This window comes from Chinchilla lanigera, unplaced genomic scaffold (genome assembly GCF_000276665.1).
Source record: "Chinchilla lanigera isolate Chin_1 unplaced genomic scaffold, ChiLan1.0 scaffold00063, whole genome shotgun sequence".
Taxonomy (NCBI): domain Eukaryota; kingdom Metazoa; phylum Chordata; class Mammalia; order Rodentia; family Chinchillidae; genus Chinchilla; species Chinchilla lanigera.
This window is the reverse complement of record NW_004955464.1, coordinates 421,569-442,768: the sequence shown is the minus strand read 5'-3', so window position 1 is coordinate 442,768 and position 21,200 is coordinate 421,569. Positions and strand designations below refer to the sequence as shown.

The following is a 21,200-nucleotide window of genomic DNA, read 5'->3' as shown; positions in this document are numbered from 1 at the left end:
AGAACATACCTTCCGAAATACAAAAGAATTGAAATTATCCTGTACCTATTATCTGACCACAGTGCAATGAAATTGGAAGTTAAAGACAAAAGGAACTCCAAAAACTCCATAAACACTTGGAAATTAAACAACAACCTCCTGAACAACCAATGGGTCACACAAGAAATTAAAGATGAAATTAAAAAATACCTACAAAAACATGAAAATGTAAATAAAACTTGCGGGAATCTACAGGATACAATGAAAGCAGTTGTCAGAGGGAAATTTATAGCAGTGAACTCACACATAAGGAAAACAGAAAGAGAACAAATAAGTAGCCAAATGCTGCATATTAAACTTCTAGAAAATGAAGAAGAAGTCAAATCCAAAGCCCAAAGAAGGGAGGGGATTATAAAGATTACGGCAGAAATTAATGGAACTGAGACAAACAAAACCCTCCAAAAAATAAATGAAGCAAAAACTTGCTTCTTTGAAACAGTAAATAAAATTGCTGAACCCCTAGCCAACCTTATCAAAAAAATGAAGGAAAGAGCTCAGATTCATGCAATAAGGAATGAAAAGGATGAAATGACTACAGATTCCACAGAAATTCAGAAGATCATTAATACCTACTTTGAAAATCTTTACTCCCATAGGATAGAAAACACAGAAGAAATGCACAGATTCCTAGATGTGTATGAACTATCAAGGTTGAGTCAAGAAGATATCAAATTTCCTGAACAGCCCAATATCAATTAATGACATTGAAAGCATGATTAAAAACCTACTGACAAAGAAAAGCCCAGGCCCTGATAGATTCATAGAAGAATTTTACAAGAAATTCAGAGATTTAATGCCAACACTCCTCACACTCTTCAATGAAGTTCAAAGGGAAACAATTCTCCCTAACTCATTTCTGGAGGCAAGCATCATACTGATACCAAAACCAGAGAAAAACCCAACCAAAAAAGGGAACTACAGACCAATCTCCCTAATGAATATAGGTGCAAAGATGCTCAATAAGATACTAGCAAATAGAATGCAGAAAATTATCAAGAAAATCATACATCATGACCAAGTCAGATTCATTCCAGGAATGCAGGGTTGGGTCAATATTTGCAAATCTATAAATGTTATATGCCATATCAATGGAGCCAAACACAAAAACCACATGATCATCTCAATAGATGCAGAAAAAGCTTTCGACAAGGTCCAACATGCATTCATGATAAAAAGCATACAGAAAGTAGTAATAGTTAGTCTTTACCTTAACCTGCTCAAAGCCATCTATGACAATCCAACAGTCAACATCCTTTTAAATGGACAAAAACTGAAAGCTTTTCTTTTAAAATCAGGAACAAGACAAGGATGTCCACTGTTACCAGTCCTGTTCAATACAGTTCTGGAAGCACTAGTCAGAGCAATTAGATAAGAGAGAGAAATAAAAGGAATAAGGATAGGAAAGAAAGAAGTAAAACTGTCACTATTTGTGGATGACATGATCCTTTACATGGAAGACCCCAAAAACTCCACAAGAAGATTCCTTGAATTACTCAACACATTGAGCACTGTAGCTGGATACAAAGTCAAAACCCAAAAATCAATAGCATTCCTATACACAAACAACAAACAGATTGAGAGAAAAATTAAGGAAACCATACGTTTCACAATAACATCCAAGAAAATGAAATATTTAGGAATCAATCTAACAAAAGAAGTAAAAGATCTATTTAGAGAAAACTACAGTACTCTGAAAAAAGAGATCAAAGAAGATTTCAGTAAATGGAAAAATATTCCTTGCTCATGGATAGGAAGAACAAACATTGTGAAAATGGCCATATTCCCAAAAGTGCTGTACAGATTCAATGCAATTCCCATTCAACTACCGTTAGCATACCTCACAGATCTTGAGAAAACATGCCTTAAATTCATCTGGAACCAGAAGAGACCCAGAATAGCAAAAGCAATCCTGGGCAACAAGGACAAGTCAGGTGGAATCACAATGCCTGACCTGAAATTATACTGCAAAGCTACTGTCATAAAATCAACCTGCTACTGGCTAAGAAACAGGCCTGAGGATCAATGGAACAGACTGGAAGAAATAGCCACAACCACTAAAACACTCAGCCACCTAATGTTTGATAAAGGGGCCAAAGAAACTCACTATAAGAATGATAGCCTCTTTAATAAATGGTGCTGGAAAAATTGGCTTGCCACCTGCCAAAGACTGAAAATAGACCCAAGTCTATCACCATGCACCAAACTCAAGTCAAAATGGTTCACAGATCTCAATATTAAAACAGAAATACTAAATCTATTGGAAGAGAAAGTAGGTAAGAACCTTGAAGACATAGGGGTAGGCAGAGAGTTCGTGAACAGAAACCAAATTGCACGTGAAACAACTTGAAAGAATCAACAACTGGGATCTCTTCCTACTGAAGAGTTTCTGCACAGCTAAAGAAATCACCAGCAGAGTAAAAACAAAACCCACAAACTTGGAAAAAATTTAGCTGATTGTCCCTCAGACAAAGGGCTTCTATCAAGAACATATAGAGAATTAAAAAATATCAGCTCCCCAAATTCAAAGACCCAATCCAAAAATGGGCCACTGAGATGAATACACACTTCTCAGATAATGCAATACAAATGGCAAATAAATATATGAGAAAATGTTCAACATCATTAGTCATTCGAGAAATGCAAATTAAAACAACATTGAGATTCCACCTTACCCCAGTAAGCATGGCTAGCATTAAGAAATCAACCAATAACAAGTGCTGGTGAGACTGTGGAGAAATAGGAACCGTTCTCCACTGCTGGTGGGAATGCAGACTGGTGAAACCACTGTGGAAATCAGTTTGGAGATTCCTCAGCGAACTAGCGCTAGAGGTCCCATTCAACCCAGCTATTCCCCTTCTGGATACTTTCCCAGAAGATCTAAAAGCATCATATCACAACGATATATGTGTACCTATGTTCATAGCAGCACAATTTGTAATTGCTAAATTGTGGAGGCAACCCAATGTCCATCCACTGAGGATTGGATAAGAAAATTGTGCTTTTATATAATGGAATATTACGCAGGTATAAAGTAAGATAAACTTGAGGCTTTTATAGGTGAATGGTCACAAGTAGAGACTATACTCATAAGTGAAATAAATCACACCTGCATGTGCAAGCAGCACATTGTCTCACTAGTGTAAAACCTGCAAGAGTTAATGTAAACTCTAAGGTATGATAGACATTGTGAAATGATAGGAAAATGCTCAAGGGTAAAGGGCAACTGGGATGTGGGAAAAGAGAAAGGAAAGAAGGAGAAATTTTGTATGTATATATGTATATACAGGATAGTTAACATAGTTGATCTACTGTTTTCTATTTCTTTGCTGAAAGAAACTTAATGAGTGCTTGATTGATCAATATTGCATGTCTGTGTTTGTTTTCATGAGGAACCACTTTGAAGATATCAGTATGTAATACAACAAGCATTGTTAATTTCCTACCACTTTGTAACTCTGTATTGTCTGTACTGTTCTTTTGCTATTTTGTAAAAGATTGTCTGTCTGTTATTGTTTTCCTCCTTTTATTTTTAAAATAAAATAAAATAAATAAAATGTTGATTCAACTCTAATATTTCTTTGTTGATTTTTTTTCCTCTAGTTGATCTGTTTGTGCCAGTGTGATATTGAGACCCCCCCACACTATAATTGTGTTGATGTGATCTTTTATGTCCAGTATTATTTTTTGAGGTTGAGTGTGCTGGTGTTCAGTGCATGTATATTTATGATTATTAATCTTTTTCTGTGGAATTGTTCCTTTAACCAGTATGTAGTGACTTTATTGCCCCTCTTCTGATCTGTTTTGGCTTGAAATCCACTTTGCCTAAAAATAGGATGGTTTTGGGTTTGGAGTGCCACTGCATATAAAAATTGTTTTTTACCCTTTAATTTGTAGTATATCAATCTTTTTGGCTTTAAATGTGTTTCCTGGATACAGAATAAAATTCGATTTTATTTCTTGATTCATTTAACCAATCTGTGTCTCTTGATTGGTGAATTCATATTGAGTTATTACTGAAAAGTGTTGCTTTATTACTCTCGTTACATTATTTTCCTTTTGCTGATTCCGTTTTGCCTTCCTTCTTAACTGCTTACCCTGCCTGGTATATTTGTTCTAGTAGACATTTTGGCATTGTTAGCGCCATTGTTTCTTTCTAGGATAGTCTTGAGAATTTGTGGAGTGCTGGTTTGGGCATGCATTTTTTAGAGCACTCTTTGGCATTGAAATACTTTATTTCTCCATCAATTTTGTATACATGTTGCTGAAGCACACATTCTACATTAATTTTGAAAGATATTTTTGCAGGGTATGTCAGTCTTGCTTGGAAGGTATTTTGTTTTAGGGTTTGAAACACTTCACTCCAAGCTCTTCTGGCCTTTAAGGTTTGCATTCAGAAGTCTGCTGTAGGGGCTGGGTATTTAGCTCAGCGGCAAAAGCGCCTGCCTGGCATGTGCAAGGTCGTGAGTTCGGTTCCCAGTACCGGAGAAAAACCAAAAAAAAAAAAAAAGAAGTCTGCTGTAATTCTGATGGGTATATTTTTATAAGTAATTTGTTGCTCTTCTCTAAGTTTCATAAGATCCTTTCCTTGTTTTGGGTTTCTGGGATTCTGACTATAATATGTTGTGGAGAGGTTCTATTCTGATTGTGGCTATTGGGGTTTCCATATATCTCACTTATTTGTATGTTACTTTTTTTCCTATATTTTGAAAGTTTTTTGCCATCATTTCTGTAAACTGGTTTTTTATGCCATTTATACTATCTCGTGCTTTTTAACTAATTCAGATTAATCTTAAGTTAGTCTTATTTGTATCTAGCAGCTGTTACATCCATTTTCATGTTCTTTATTTTTTAAGATATTTTCAAATAATTGACCTCCAAAAAGCAGCTCTATTTCTAGTTCTGACACTCTGTTTTCATATTAGTCTCTTCTACTGCCATACTTCCAATAGAATTTTTAATGTCCTAAATTTATGCTTGTTTGATACTTCTTTATGAATTTTAATTTTTTGCTAAAATGGTCATTCATGTTTTGTTTAGCTCAGGTAGCTTTTTATTAGTATCTTCTGTAAAGTTAGTAATTGTTTTATTTATTAAATATATTATCTCTTTAGTTATATCTTCTTTCAACTCACCATGCACTTATTGATCTGCTTTTTATGACCTTTGTTATCCTTTTGAATAATTCAGCTGTGTGGCTTTTGATTTCCTTCCTCTTTATGTCCTTTGTTCAGCTTTTGAGAAGTTGGGAGTTTTTGGAAGCATCTTGCTGCCTTGTCTTCTCAGGTATCTGTGTGTGTGTGTGTGTGTGTGTGTGTGTGTGTGTGTAAGTCTGTGGGTTGATTAGCATGGAAAACTTTGTTGCCAGTATACAAACTTCTTTAGTGTCTCCTTTTAAGTGATGTACTCTACACATGGCTAACTGTAAGTTTTTTGTTCTTTTTTCTGTTTCAAGATCCGACTGTCTCTATTCATTTTGTAATTGAGACTGCCATGTATTTAGCCCAGCACTCAGTTCTGCAGAAAGAGGTACAGTATTTTTAATGATAAAAGGCAATCCTGATACTAGCATACCAAGAAAATTAGTTAATAGCAACAACTCTACGAGCTTGGCAGTTACGATAAAATCAGTAACAGCAATAGTGGGGAAGATAAACTGGATATTGGCATACCCTTATAACCAGTAATGTACCACCCTTAACCAGAGAAAATAGATCTCTAATTAGAATATAAATATTAATACAAGCCAAACATTGACATACAGTATCTACTAAATAGAACAACTGTATTACCACTAAAACTACAACAATATTCAATAGTAATAGTGTTAACTATGTAAAAATCCATAAAGTTTAATTGTTATACTAGTAAAGATAAAAGAGTGAGGAACTTGGAATGAAAATAGTAGAATCTGTAAAATTAATTCAATGAAGATGAGGGCTGTGGATATAGCTCAGTGTTATAAGCGCCTGTCTGGCAAGCACAAGGTCCTGAGTTCGATTCCCAGTACCACAAAAAAAATTTATAGAAGATGAGAAGGAAAGGAAAGTGAGAGAAAGGATCCCATTAAGAGATAAAAGGAAACAATAGTATTAGAAAAAAAAAACCCTAATACTCCAAAAAAAAAAAAGGAAAATCGGAATTAAAAAAAATTCTCTGTGCTTCTGAATAAGTAGTTTAGTGGTTTCTTGCTAGGATCTGCAATCTCAAAATCCAGCAAATCATGGTTTTCTCCACATAGCTTTATGGTCTGTGGGTTTATGAGGTGCCCCCTCCCACTCCACAGGCCTCTTTGTCTGTACACCTCAGACTGGCAATTGTCAAAGCTGAGGTAAAAACTTGGTCACTTGGTATATGAGGAAAGCAATCAAACTACTGGTCTCCAATATGTACACGGTGGGGCAGGCATTCAAACAGACTGCTGGAGTTCATGCCAACACTTTTAGATCCAGCTGCCCCTGAAGGGCACACTGGCTGGGCCTGGTTTCTCACCATGGACGCAAGGGCACGTGTCCTTCCCAGCCTGAGTTTAGATATGTCTAGTCTTCACTACTCTCTGTGTCTCCTGTGGTTGTCTGTCCTGCAGTCACTGTAGGAGAGTAACACTGAGAACCCTGAATTAAAATAATCGTAAACAATTGACCCATTCCCCAAATTATGGCTGATTAAACACTTTCTGGCAATGTGGCAGGCACTGCACTGGGTTTCTTTTCCACCTCCAGTCTGCTATGAAGGAGTCACTTTCATAGTAGAACCCCATGCTGTTTCTGTAACTTACAGTAGCCATGGACTTTTCTTGAGGCAAGCTCTGCTGGCCAGCTCCATTTTTTTTCCCTGGAGCTGCCAGCACTCTGGGGCTTATCTTCTCCACCAGAGTGTTGGCCTTGTCCACTTTTGAGTCTGTCAGTTGATCTGCAGCTCTGCTACCCTGTGCCAAGGGGAAGCAAAATGCAGAGTGGTTTGATGTTGGTAGCTGGTCACACCCAGGGCAAAGAACCAATGGGTATGGAATTGGCCTAGGCTAATCCTCATTATTGGGGTGGGTTCTGTCTGCATGGTATGTGGAGGTTGGTTCTGTCCACGAAGTACAACTTTGGATATTATTTGAAGAGGAGTGCAGAGTTTGTCTTTAGTTCTTACATTGTGTCACTTGGGGACATATATTTTCTGTTTATAAACCTCAATTGCTACATCCATTTGTAAAGTTGGGAATGTATATTTACTGTTGTCCCCTGCCCAGAAGGTTACTACAAAAAAGAAATAAGAAAATTCATGTTGTGTCCTCAACATAGTCAGTGGCATATAAGTGCTCACCATGGGAGTGATGTATATTTTTTTATCACAGATATGGTGGCATAATTAAGATATTGCCCAGAACCAAATTGCCAAGAACCACAGATATATTCTCTTCCAAATTTCTAGTACCCTGAATATTCAGCACAATGAGAAGTTTTTTTTTTTCCTTCTGCCTCATTTGGAGCAGCATAACCTTGTTCTCAAGCCCAGCATATCACTATACCTTGTGTGCCACGTATGTGGCTATAAATTTTCTAGTAGCTGTGATAAAGTAAAGAAGTAGGTGGAATCAGTTTTAACATTTTATTTAACTTAATATGTCCAAATACCATTTTAATATAAAATATGTATAATTTATTTTTACATATATTTTGAGACTCAGTCTTTGGCATGTGGTATGTATTTTCCACTGAGCCTGTATCAGTTTAGGTACTAGATTTTCATTGGAAATACCTTAGTTAGATTTCATAAATTCATGTTGAAAAAATAGATTCAAATTTCCAGATCACCCTAAGCATATTTAAAGTTTTCAGTTACAGAATTCAGTATTAGCTTTTTTAAATTTAAAAGGAAACTAAAATCGAAGAAAATGAGAAATCTAACTCCTCGTTGTTCTAGCCATGTTTCATGTGTTTTATCCAGTATCCAATGGCTAATATATTGGACAAGAAATATCAGAAGCAATTGCAGTACCCAACACCCACCAGTTAAAGGAGGAGAGGTTTATTTTAGTACACAGTTTGTTGAAGTGTCAGTCCATAGTCAGCTGGCTGCAAGGCATGGCAGCATACAAGGGGACATTGCAGAAAAGAAACAGTTCATGGCAGGGAGACAGGAAGCAGCAGCAGCGTTGAACCTTCTTCTTACTTTATATTCCATCCAGGCTACAATTCTGTTGGTTGGTGCTAGATTCTAGAATCCTAGGATCTTGGGCCTCAAAAGATCTTTATGTATGTACAGACAGTCTCCCAAAAAATGTATACACACTTCAAGAAAAGAAAACCTTGTATAAATATTTTAACACTAAATTTATTGAGACATCATGACATTAATACAAGTTACCTTTGACCTCTGCAATTATCAGAGGTACTCCAACAGGTGGCCATTAGCTTCCAGACATTTATTATTTTTTTCTCCTAAAATGTGTATACATTTTTTGGCAGACTCTGTGTACATGTACATGTGTGAGTGTGTGCACATGTGCATGGGTCAGTGCAGTACATAAGTACTTATTATAGAATTCCATGGTGAGTGGGAGAGGGTTCCTTCTCTGTTAAATGCCTGGCGACAGATGGATCATTTCATTCCCTTCTGACTGACGTGGATCTCTGTCCTTGTCTTGTCTTCCTAACTAGGTTGGGAGCAAGAACTGCATTTTACAGCCCTCTGGTACTCACAGAAAGACAGTCAGTCAACAAATTATTAACTGAAGGCTGAATAACTGTAAGAATTCAAGGTCACCTCAAATGTCAGGGTCGGTACATTGCACAACTCTGAAGAATATCAGTCAAATTATATTCTATAGTTGTGCAAGTAGCAGCCCTGTAATGTTTGTCAGGTTTAGATTGGGCTTTCTTTTGTTTCTTGTGACAAACTATTTCCCTTCCCTCCTTATCGTTTGATAGGAAGCAACATTATACAAGTAAATTTCTGAAATTCTTTTGGAGTTTATGTTCCCTGGTCTTTAAGAGGTCGCTGAATTTATGGTCCTTTAGGAATTTCCCACTTATTGGCTTTTTCTTTGGTTTGAGCAATGCCTCGGAGCTCCAGCTTTGTAAAACACCTTGAAACATGATCCACGCATTCCTTGTATATATAGCTAGGTCACTAAATGAGCAAAGGGACTCTTCTTAGCTAGATGATGTCTATCCTTGTGAAGCTGAGAGAAAAACAAGCAGCAAAGGAGGAGGGAGCAAAGAAGTTCTTGTGAGAAAATCCTGCGTTTGCTTTTTTTTTTTTTTTTCCAAGCTGATGGGTGTTTGTTTTCACTCCTGTCTACCCAGGAAACCAAGTGCTACCTCCTGCAGCATCTCTTGGAAGTGGACTCACACCAGAAGCAGCAAGAGAGCTGGGCCTTCCCGTTGGCATTGCGGTGGCAGCCTCGCTCATTGATGCCCATGCAGGAGGGCTAGGTAATGTCTTTCCCTGTGTCACAGGAATATTGCCCAGCACACACGACACTCCTTATATGATTGTATAGCAGAAACTAAGGCCTGGTGACTCAAAGGGTAGTAACACAAAGCCTTTTACAGTTAGGCATTGGGTAGAATTCTAGAACTTTTTGTCAAATATAAAATTTATATTTCCATACATAATATTTCTCCATATATAATAATATAAAAATTAATCCAAGGAAATGGTTTCCTGAAAATTTTAAAAACATCTTTGCACTTCCATCTAGAACGTGTGCTTCCATCTGCTCAGTTTTTCTAATGGTACCACAAAATCCTTATAAGTCTAATAGATATTTATTCATTTCTTTGGCGGTACTAGAGTTTGAACACATCACCTTTGCACTGAGATACATTCCCAGCCCTTTTTAAAAACTTTAATGTCAGACAAAATCTCATTAAGTCACAGAGTTGCCCAGGCTGGATTGCAGGCATGTGTGCCACCACACCTGGCTAGATTTAATTTTATAGTATTTATTTTTATAGTGTAGGTTTTTGTCTCATATCCAGTTACTTGGTTAGTCTTCATTTTTTTTCTCATATATAATTCTTAAATCTGTCACTCTTGCATTCATTTTTCAAATACTTAATAAGCATTTATCATCCCCAGCCATGATGCTAAAAGACAGTGAACCAAGAACTAGGGAGATATCTCAGTGGCAAAAAACCTGGTTACTAGACCTGAGTTCCTGAGTTTGATCCCCAGCACTGCAAATGGTAAATACATAACTAAGATTCCTTCCCAAATTTTAATAGGGAACTGCACACCACGGCCAACAATCCAATCCCTTTCTCATCCCTATTACAGTGTTATTTTGTCTTCTTCCTTCCTCCTGCCCTTCCTTTTCTCCTATTCTTTTTTTCTCTTTTGGCTATTCTGATTCTCTGTATATATCACTTCTCTTTAGCCATAAGTTGTTCCCAGCCTTTCTTTCTAAGAATGCTTATTTTAAACTGTGCTTTGTAATTTGTGATGTGAACTTAGTAGGACATAGCTATGGGATTTTCAGAGTAGACTGTGATGGAACAGAATAGAATAGGGTAGAACACGTAAAGCACACCTCACATGGTAAAGGTTAGTACTGTGTTGTGGACCTGTTTCATATTGTATATATGTGTATATGTATACCAGGGCATGGTGAAAATAATTCCTTTTTAGTTCAACTGCTCAGCAGGATGAAATAAGAAGATCACTTGAACTCAGAAGTTTGACTCTAGCCTGAGCAACATAGCAAGACCCCATTTCTTAAAAACAAAGATAAAAACTGGAAGAAAAACTAGTTCACACTTCATCTTTGAGCTAAGAGTTCTCTTTTCAGCACTTACACAGGCTGTGCCCTCAGAGTTCTGTCCATAGTTTACACCATCTGTGTCTCTGTGTCTTGGTATATGTGTTCTCTGTCCTTAAAGACTGGTCCTAGTCTTAGTGCACTTTGTGCTGCTGTAACAAGATGCCTGCAGCTGGCTAGCTAATGAATAACAGAGTATTCACAGTGCTGGAGTCTGGCAAGGCCAGGGTCAAGGGGTCCACACCTAGGCAGACCCTTGCTTATATCATCCCACAGCAGGAGAGGACCAAGGATGCACTCCTGCACAACAGATGAAGTGGCTGGATTCATCTCGCATGAGGAACCTACTCCATGGACAGTGAACCCGCTTCCATGGTAACAAAACACCTCTAGGAGCCCCACCCTTCAACGGTGTCACAATACATGGCCCTGGTAGGGCACATTCACACCTCAGCTACCCTGACTGGTAACTACGCCCTAAGTTGGCTTTTCTCTAATGTCTAGGCAAACACTCTGCCACTTCTATCAGATGCTTTCTCTTCTGCAGGGCCTTCTGTGGGACAGTCAGACTTACTTACAAATTCTCTAAATTATGCTTCTTTTATCATTTGTACTTATTTGAAGAAATGATCACACTGTATGGTAATTTCTTATCTATCTGCTTGTCTTTTCTTCTTGGACAGAGAAATTATATTTTTCATCTTATATCTCTCATGCTGAACCATGTATCTTGTTTTTATAGGTTCTTTATAAGTATATTAAATTTAGTCTCATCAAGGCAAGATGCAGTGGCCTTAGCCGTAGAGTGAAGTTGAACCCATTTCCTTCACTGGCAGATTTTTAACATTGTTTTGTCCTTCTGTGGAGCCTATGGGCTTGCAGAAACAGCATGGTCCTTGTCAGTCCGTGAGCACATCTGAGGTCCTGTGCATCTCCCAGACTTCAGACTCAGGCCCTGTGCCTGAAACAATGAACAGCCAACACTACCTGTTGGTGGGTGAGAGGTAGGCAGTTTAGTTCTGACTGCAAGCAAGGGTGTTTCCCCTAGAAGCACTTTGCAGTGTGTGCTTTTGGTGGCAGTGTCATGATTTGGGTTTTTTAATGTAAGCATAAAGAGAACTAGAAGTCTAAATGGACGTGATATGTTCCTGTCCCTAGTGATCCTGACATTCCAGGTCACATAGGAGGCCATGGAAGACTTATTGTCCTGCTTTTGAAATTTCTCCTGAGGTGACCTCCAGGTTCAGTTCATGTCCAGCCAAGTAACAAGAACTCAGCAGGGCCCACCCCATACTGAAAGGTAGAGGGCTGCTGCTGGGGAGCTTCCCAGGGCTTCCTAAAGGACATGTGAAAACATGCCTACTCCCTTCTCCCTCAACTCACTGTGACCTCTACAGTGGGAGATTGCCTGTCTCTTTTTCCTAAAAATTTACCTTTAGAAGCTTTGGCTTAAGCCTTTTGTTTCCTTTAAAATGCAGTGCTTATAAGTTTCTAAATTTCCTGTCTTGTCAAAAGTAAGGTTTTTTTAAAGTGGAAAGATAAAATAAGATCTAGGATGATCTAAGGGCTGAGTATAGCTAACAGCAGTGGATGGGAAGGACATTCTCAATGACCATGGGACGGGAAAGTACTACTTAACAGTTTGGACCAAGATTTATCCTTCTCATACCTGCTGATACTGCACCCACACCCCTCCAGCCAGGTGAGGATTAGCATGTCTGAGAGAGACAGGAGGCCAGGGAGTAAAGCTCTCCTCTCCTCTTTCATCTTGCCTCTGCCCTGCCCAGGTGTGGAAGGAAACAGAATCCTAAAATTCCCGAAAATGTCATCCAGCAGTCCAACTGTAGACTCTTAAGACAAGGATCATGTGCATGCAAACCTATCAGCTATGGGTCTAGACACTGGAGACTTTGAGCAGTGAACAGATCTGACAAAGTCTCACTCCTTTCAGAGAGAAAATTCTCATTGTCCTCTGAGCCTGAGTGCTTGTAGCTTGATACTGTTGGTATGGGATAGTGAGGCTCGTGAAACCCATTGTGTCTGAAGATCAAGATTAAACTCGTATATACAAATAGGGTACCTCTTAGCATATTCCTCCTTCTTTTGTGGGAGGAGCTTGCAGGGCTCCTTTGCAGGATTATGAGGATGGTGATATAAATTATGTGGATAGCATCATGTCTGGCACACACTACATACAATAATGAGGTCTCTGTCTTTGCTTTGTTCACCCCAGAGCCATAGCACCTGACACAAAGTAGTTAAATCATAAATGGAGCTATCTGAGCTACCACCCGGGTAGGAAATGTCTATCAGAACATTCTTTTCCATGCTAAGGCAGATGAAGAAGGATGGGAGGCTCTGGAATCTTTTTGTCTTTCCTGCATTTGCTCTATCTTTTTCTCCACTTCTCTGTAGCAGAGTGTAGGATTCACTATGTTAAGATTCTGAGTAACTTGAGGTAGGAAACGGCCTCAAGAACTGATTAAATATGTTCTCTCCTAAGAGGTACCTGATGGTCAGTGAGAATTCAGCTTTGGAGTGGGATGTAGAGGTCATCTAGGTCTCTCAAATGCAAGCCCTGATGAATATGGTCATACCAGGTGCTGGCCTGGTGTGTTCATGTTGCAGCCTGCCCTCTGAGAAGGAGGAGGGTCAGCACTCCATTTTGGAGAAATACCTCTGGACACTTACTTCCAGAAGCAGCCTTTGAAGGGAAGCTAAAGATCAAAGAAGCAAGTACAACTCAACTCATGCCTTTTTCCAGCTCTGGAAACATACGAGGAAGACTTTGTAGGAATACAAATCAAAGATAAAAGAACATTTTGTTCTTAAGGTGCTGGTTAGTGAATTCCCTAGCATACACTGAAAAGATAGGGGTAGCTTTGTTTGCACTCTGTGGGGGTGGTTCGGACACTGCTCCTGCTGCTGGTATTTTTCTAGCTTTTAAAAATAGCATTAACTTTGTTCTAGGTCTGTTCTTGGCTCCAGCACCCCAACCACCCTGAAAGGCAATAACAGTCTGATTCCTCTCTCAGACCCTTCTGTCTGTTGCTTTTCTCTGTGAAACACACTTCTGGGTGTACCTCAAATCTTGAAGATGGTGCCATCTCCTTGGGGCAGCCTACCCTATCTCCGCATGCTAGCTTTACCACTTCTTCCTCTTTTTTTCTACCTGAGGCTTGTAGTTGTAGGTCTGTATGGGCAAAATTGTTTTGTCTACTACTGCTTAAGTTCTTTTAGCACATTGCCATTTTATCTTTATATCCCACAACTTTCACAGTGCTTTGCACATGGAAGACCCTTATCACATGCATATTAGTAAATGAGTAAGAATGAATGGCATTCGCTCCATGTGAGATGAGAATTTTGGCTGTGAGAGGCAACAGCAGCCTCTCATTACAGAGGCAACTGTCCCTATACAGTAATTATGCTCAGCTCAGTTTTCCAGGAGCAAAGGAATTTGTTTTGCGTGCTCTCTGAACTACTCTTGGATGTCTGGAAATCTCCATTCTTTTTGTTCCTATCACATTAGCAGATTTTGGCAAAAAGCAAATTTTGTGGCTAGGTTTAGCAGGACTCTTTGATTACCAATCCTGGATTCTTTGCCAGGCATTGAATTGGTTTAAATTACTCATCTAGGCCAGATGTTGAATTAGATTAAATTGCTCATCTGAATTGCATAATCAAACTGAAATGAGGACTTTTAATGTTTTTCTTTCTTCATCTTTTTTTAATGGCAGAAGAATTAATATGGCTAGATGAAAATGAGCTTCTGCTTTGTGCCCTCCTAAAGCAAATCATAGTTTTTTCCAGTGAGCAACAAAGCTGGCCAGTTTCTTGTCTGACTGTTATCATTGTTCTAGTAGAGAGGGTGGACAGGCAGTGACTTCAGATAACTTGATCTGGGGGAGTATTTTATTTATAAGTATGAATACATGAAATATAGTATGTGTGACCAGGAACACCCTACTACTTATAATCTCTTGGCTTTCTAAACTTTAGATTTATGAAGTGTATCTGTGTTTACCATTCCAAGGCTCCTTACAGCAACTTTGTAGTGCAGTTAGGACAGGTATGTGCACCTTTATTCTGAACAGGGAGCATCTAAGCCTCAGTACACTCAGGGAGAGTTAGTTCTGGACCCAAGAATAGATTTTTATGTGTTATCTAGTACTTAGCTCTCAAATTGACTTTTTACATACTATCATTTTTTTCCATTTGTCAAATGAGACAGTTGGGGCTCATGGGACTGTCTGACTTGTTGTGTGAGAGTTGCAAAGTAAATGGTGATGCATGATTAAAGCCACACCATCTGATTCCACAGCTCACACTTACCATTGTCTCACAGGCAGGGATATATCTATTCAAACATGATACAGTCCTCTCTTGAATTTGACCCTAAAAGTAACACATTTTGCAAAAGGAAAGTGTTTCACTCAGTTCTTGAAGAGCAACCTTACTAATTGATGGGTATATGAGGTGAAAGAAGTAGACTTGTGGAAGTTGGTAGCTTAGTAGATAAAACAAAGTACATAAAACAGTCACATGCATTTGTGGCACATGTATAAGGCTTTGCCAGAAGAGAATGGGCTTGAAATTGAGACTTAAAAGAATTAGGAAAAAATTCCTAGAAGTGTGTCTGGTAATATAATTGTAACAATTCCCATTCATTGGGAAATTATTCGCAATGAATGCAAATAATTGAAAGCTTCAATTAGTCTTTATTTCTAATAGTAAAATAATATCAACATTATTAATAAGAACAAGTATTAAAACTACCACTTTCTTTGGTTCTACTGCTAGTATGACCATTCTTTATTTGTCTTCTGTGTGCCAAGGACGCTCCCTGATGCTTCATGTACTTTATTTCCCGCTCCTTGAAGTAATTTTAATGAGGCCTAGGTTACTCTCCATTGTGTAATGAGGGAATTGAACATAGAAAGCTTAACATTTCCACAATCACATAACTATGGTCATAGCAAGATTTGAACTTAAGTTTGAGTTAGATGCCCAAAAACTTCTTTTTCTCTAGACCAGGAATTCTCAACCAGGGATGATTTTACCCCCAGGGAACACTTGGCAATGTCTGGAGGCAGTTTTATTTATCATGGTTGGGAAGAGGGATTAGTTCTACTATGTGGTGGGCAGAGGTTAAGGGTGCTGGTACACATCCCAGAATGGTCAGGCCAAAGCCCTACAGCAGGCAAAGTGTGAGCAGCACTGCAGCTGAGAAATCCACTTTATGCTAAAATACCATCGATGATATGCCTTCCCTTCATCAGTGTGGTCCATTTCTATTGAAGCCAGAAAGCAGCCCATACTTAGGTTTTTGCCGATATTTACTTGCAGTAAATGTGTTTTGTGACATTAACTCTGCAGTAAAAGAAAAGAAAATCTTGAGTGTAGAGAACAGAAAAGAAAATCAGAGTGAAGACTGAGGAGCAAGGAGTACCTGTCTGTTTTATCTACTAAACTACCAACTTCCAGAAGTCCACTTCTTTCTCCTCATATCTGCATCAATTAGTAAGGTTGCTCTTCAAGAAATAGTGAAACACCTTCCTCTTTGAAGATCTCCTACCCTGTACATCTTGCTGAAATCAAGTTGTACCACACCACTGGCCTTCTTTCTGCCCTTCCTGTGCATGCTGCCTCTTTTGTTTGCTCACACACTTCCCTATTTGAGGAGGGCAACCCTCCCTTCCCCACCTAGACAGTCTTGCTCGACATTTTCCACTGTGGGAGTGTCCTGAAACTTAATTCCACTCATAAAGAAAAATGAATCCCTCTTTACTCTGTGTTTCTGCAACACTTTATACCTTTTTAAATTTCCCTGCCACATCATTTTCCTTTTGTTTGCTCATCCTTTAGCATAGAACCCACATACTCAGTCCTCAGTACCTCAGTGACTTCATTAATAATTAAGATAATAATTGAGAGAACCTTGAAGACTCAAAAATAAAGATTGCTAAATCTGAGTGAAGGAGCCTTTCAGAAATGCAGATTCCAGCATGGGCCTTGTGAAAATTCTGTGTCCGAATGTCTAGGTTGAGGTCTGGCATGCAGAGGAGACAGAATAAGGGAGTGGCTTGGCACTGAGGGCACAAGGGTTGGAAGCAGGGGCGACACACAGTTGTCAAGGAGGCCAGCCTGACCAGAGCAGAACTGTGCTGTGGAGGAGCCACCAGGATCTGGCCAGGACCTGGGGCAGGAGGCAGCTTTCTGAAGCGAGAAGGTGGATCAGACACGCAGATGGTCTGCAAGGGATGGGGTGATTCGAAGTGCAGATCAAGTGGTGCTAGGGAGTCTGAAAGGAGAAAGCCCTGCCAGCCCTGAACATATAATACAAGGACAACTCAGGGAGTTTCGGGTGTGAGTTGGGGTGAAGGTGAAATTTGTTAATGTGATTTCAGGTTGATTGTTTTAAGGTGAGTTTTGTTTAATGAAAACTCCCTCTGCTTGCGAGCTGGCAGCAATGAGCAAGGCCCTCTCCTCTGTGGCAGGAAGGGCAGAGGAGATGAGAAGAAGAGTGGTTGGCGTAAAGGTAGTTGGCATTGCTTTTCTCAGGCTCTTGGGCTTTCTTGAAGTGCCTTCCTACTCTAGACTATGGAGGACAAGCTCGAGTGGGGACACCTGTCTTCTATTCTTGGACAGAGAGCTAGGAGCAACCCAGGGTCTTGGGCGACAGCCAGCTATCCTATCTCGTGATCTTTCAATTCTGTGCTACACAAATCAGTGTATATGGCTGTGAACCTGGTGAGAAATCACAGCTTGATACTCACACTCTTGTTTAGATAATGAGTAATCATGAGATTTCAGAATTAAAAGGCTCTGCAAAGATTTTCTGCAACAAATTCATAGTTCACAGATGAAAAAACTGAGGCCCAGAAATATGGTCAGTCACTGAAGGTTTCACCAGCAAATTGAACTGAGTTCAATTTAAACTCTGTACATCCTAATTCATCAGCTCGGCCCTGCCCCCTTTATGCAACACACCTCCGAATTAGGAAGAGTGATTCTGGGTATGGTGTTCTCTTCCATACCTTAGATCCCATATTCTGTTCCTTAGATCCCATTTGATGGCTACAGTCAGTATCATAGATGGCTATAAAAAAATTAGGTAAATAACTTTTCTAGCCACTCATGAATTAGTCTCTGTTTTGTTACCACAATCTGCAGTGTGCTGCAAAGAGTCTCCATTAAGCTGGCAATAATAAAAACACCTGGTATTCAAGTTCCTCTAGGAGCTAAAAGCAGCTATTTTTATTGAACACATACTTTGTGTCAAGTATTTTCCTAGGTACTTTAGTAGTATTTTGTCTGCTCATAACCATGCTGTGACTACCATTATTTTCTGTGTTTAACATTTGGAAAAATCAAATGTTAACTTGCTGATGGTAACATTCATAAATTATAAATTTAGTTTCTCAGTCCAAGTCCTTATTACTCTGGAGCCTCTGACTTTTCCCTGACTTGGCCTAGCTAGTGTGTCTATGTCTTTGTACTTGTTAGCATATACATACACTAGTGCATACCTAAACAGTGAATCCTGGAGTTAAACCCTGACACACAAAGAACTTGGGTTATGACCAGAATTTTGGTTTTAACTTGCAACCATAGTCTTGAGTTATGACCTGAATGTCACTTGTGCTTCAGATATAGATTTAACACTTAAAGAGTTATGGAGGGAACATTATAACATCCTTTCCTGTACAGGGTTAATTGAGAAATCCTAGATCAATGTCTCTATAAGGATAATGAGATCTGCCTCTGTACAGGAGAGAGACTTCGAAGGCTGTATAGAGGAGTCTGAGTCTTCAATTGACTACCTGAATTACAGCCAGCCCTCAAGAACAAATTAAGTTTGCAAGTCAAAGGTTCACTGTATCTATAACAGAAGATAACACTGTTATTTAACGTTCTTCTGGGTACATTTCTAAATCTACTTCATGAGGTCCAGAGTATTCAGAGCAGCACAGGAGTCCGGGTTCTACCAGTTGGGGAATAAGGGCAGGCTTGTTAGGCAAAGCTGGGGATTCATAGCTATTTCTGCCTATATGGTAGAGATCCGTGATGTTAATGTTGATATTAATTTTGCTGATTAATTTTGTTAATTTCTCAGTGCTTACACTAATTTCATTTGTGTAATGACTTGCCATTTTCAAGCCACTACTCTAGAAATGATGAAGGTGTCTCCCCTTAATGGTTGAGAAAACTGGCATTGCAGGAAGTGAAGGGATTTGCCTGGGTTATAGGACTAGAAGGATTTGGGTCCAAGACTTAAACCCTCATTTGGGTATCCCTGCCATGCCTTCACATCTACCTTGGTGCACCCTTTGCAACAAACAGTAAATGAGTCTGCTTAGTGCGTGGAGCAGAGTGTTTGGACTCACTGTGAGTTCCTGTACTCAAACCCCTTGACTATAGGAACATCTCTGATCAGCTCATCCCCTCCAAAACCTTATCTAGTTTCTGGAGGAAATTTTATCCAGCAGGTTCTATTTAATCTTTCATATTTTTGTATGTGGCTAGAAGATGAGCTGCTATTTTCCTTTGCTGAGCTTGGGAACAATAGCAGAAAACATACAATAGCCCACTCCTGGATTCTGACACTGCCAACCACCTGTTAGAAGGGCCTCCTGCTCTGAGTTCAAAAGGTAGAGGACTGCTGGGTAAGTGTTTGTTTTGGGGGCTCAGGGTCTGAGATTGCACTTGCGTCACTGGCTGTAAGAGTAGGATCAGGGTCGCTGTTTTTCATGGCACACAATCTACACAACACGTGGTGCTTCCTGTCCACATACTGCCCCTGAGCACTGCTGTTTACTTTGGGCCATGCCTATCAGCAGCTGCTGGTGGGAAAGTGCACATCTCCAGTGACTGCCCTGCAGCCATGGTCTCACATCTGAGTTGCCAGCTGCTCCCTTATTACCTCTCTGCAGACTTGCTTTATTTCCTTTTTTCAATTTTGTCTTACCTATGCATTCATACAAGTTACTTTAGAGAGCAAAGAAAAATACTTTTTAAAAATTTTACCATACTGAGCATTTTAGGAATAATCTCAGTTGCTTCTGTAGCCAAGGTCTCCAAGAAGGAAATGTTGGCATATAATAGTTCTACCATGCTGTAGCGCCTCCTCCATTCCACCTTTCCATAATTCTGATTCTTATCTGTGCTTTGTACTATGACTCTTATTTAGAATTTGGCTCCCTGAAGACAGTGCAAGTTTAAGATCTTGAGGTAACAGAGTATAGCAGTTAAGAACACATAGCTGACTCAAAACCTTGTTGCACAGACATGGAGTCCCTGACATCCCATGCCTTAGTTTCCCCTGTCATCTGTCAAGTAGGAATAAATAATACCTACCTCACAGAGCAAAAGAGAAGATAAGACCTGTAAAGCACCTAGAACAGTCTCTAGCAATGCTATCCATGTGTGTTTAGCTATGCTTAATGTGATTTCAACTGATGTAAGTTGTAAATTATGGCAAGAGGCAAAAGAAACTCACAGATGCATTCTTTCATTAATGAAGGTGTGATGTTCTCTTTCTATATGTCAGGCATTGTCACAGTGTGTTAGATACAGTGAGAAAAAAAGCTAAATTCCTATTCTCACAGAGTTTCTGTCCTCTCTGGAGTTTATGAATTCACATATAAACATATATATGTGCCTGTACTGTGCATGCATAAATGTGTGTATGCATGTGTGCACACGTGCACATTTGTATTGGTGCATTCATACACATGCGTGTGTATATCATGTGTATGCACGTATGTGTATTAAAGGAGCATGTGTTTGTTCTTGTGTCATCACCTGTACTTATATATGTGCATATATTGTGTTCATGAAGTTATGACTGAATTAATCTCTGCTACATGTATTTATATTTATGTGAGTTTGTATGTATACTTGTCTGATGTATATAAGTATATTTAAGATGTATAGTTATGTACATGTATTTTATGTGCATGTGTAGTATGTATGTATATGCAGGTGTGTATAAATCTCTGCTTATATGCATGTGTATATTTACAGTCATGCACTGCATGACAACGTTTTAGACTATGACAGAGTGTATATGGAACAGTGATTATATTGCCTAGTGACATAGCTATCTTAGTCTGTGAAGCATGCCTGTGATGTTCATACAATGATGGAATTGCCTAGTAATACATTTTTGAACATATCCCTATTGTTAAGTGACACATGAGTGAATATGTACAACTATATGTGTGTGTGTATGGATACTTAATGGATACTTACATATGTATGTGCATAGTTGTGTGTGCATCAGGTACTGCTCTTAGTGTTACAAAGAATAGCTATGCATAAACCTAGAGAAAGTTCCAGTAGGTGCTGATGGTATGGTGTGGAGAGGTGAGGAAAGTTCAGTTCAGAATGGTGACACTTGAGA

The 21,200-nt window shown here is 39.1% G+C and overlaps 1 protein-coding gene across 10 annotated transcripts in view; it reads left to right on the top strand.

The window, feature by feature from the left end:
* The window catches only part of Fggy (FGGY carbohydrate kinase domain containing), a 495,194-nt gene that overhangs the window by 240,462 nt on the left and 233,532 nt on the right, over window positions 1-21,200 (top strand). For all 10 annotated transcript variants that reach the window (XM_013521725.1, XM_005398481.1, XM_013521726.1 and 7 more), the window contains one exon: window positions 9,336-9,464. In XM_013521725.1, coding sequence (XP_013377179.1) covers window positions 9,336-9,464 — 129 coding nt within the window. The remainder of the gene's footprint in view (window positions 1-9,335; window positions 9,465-21,200) is intronic.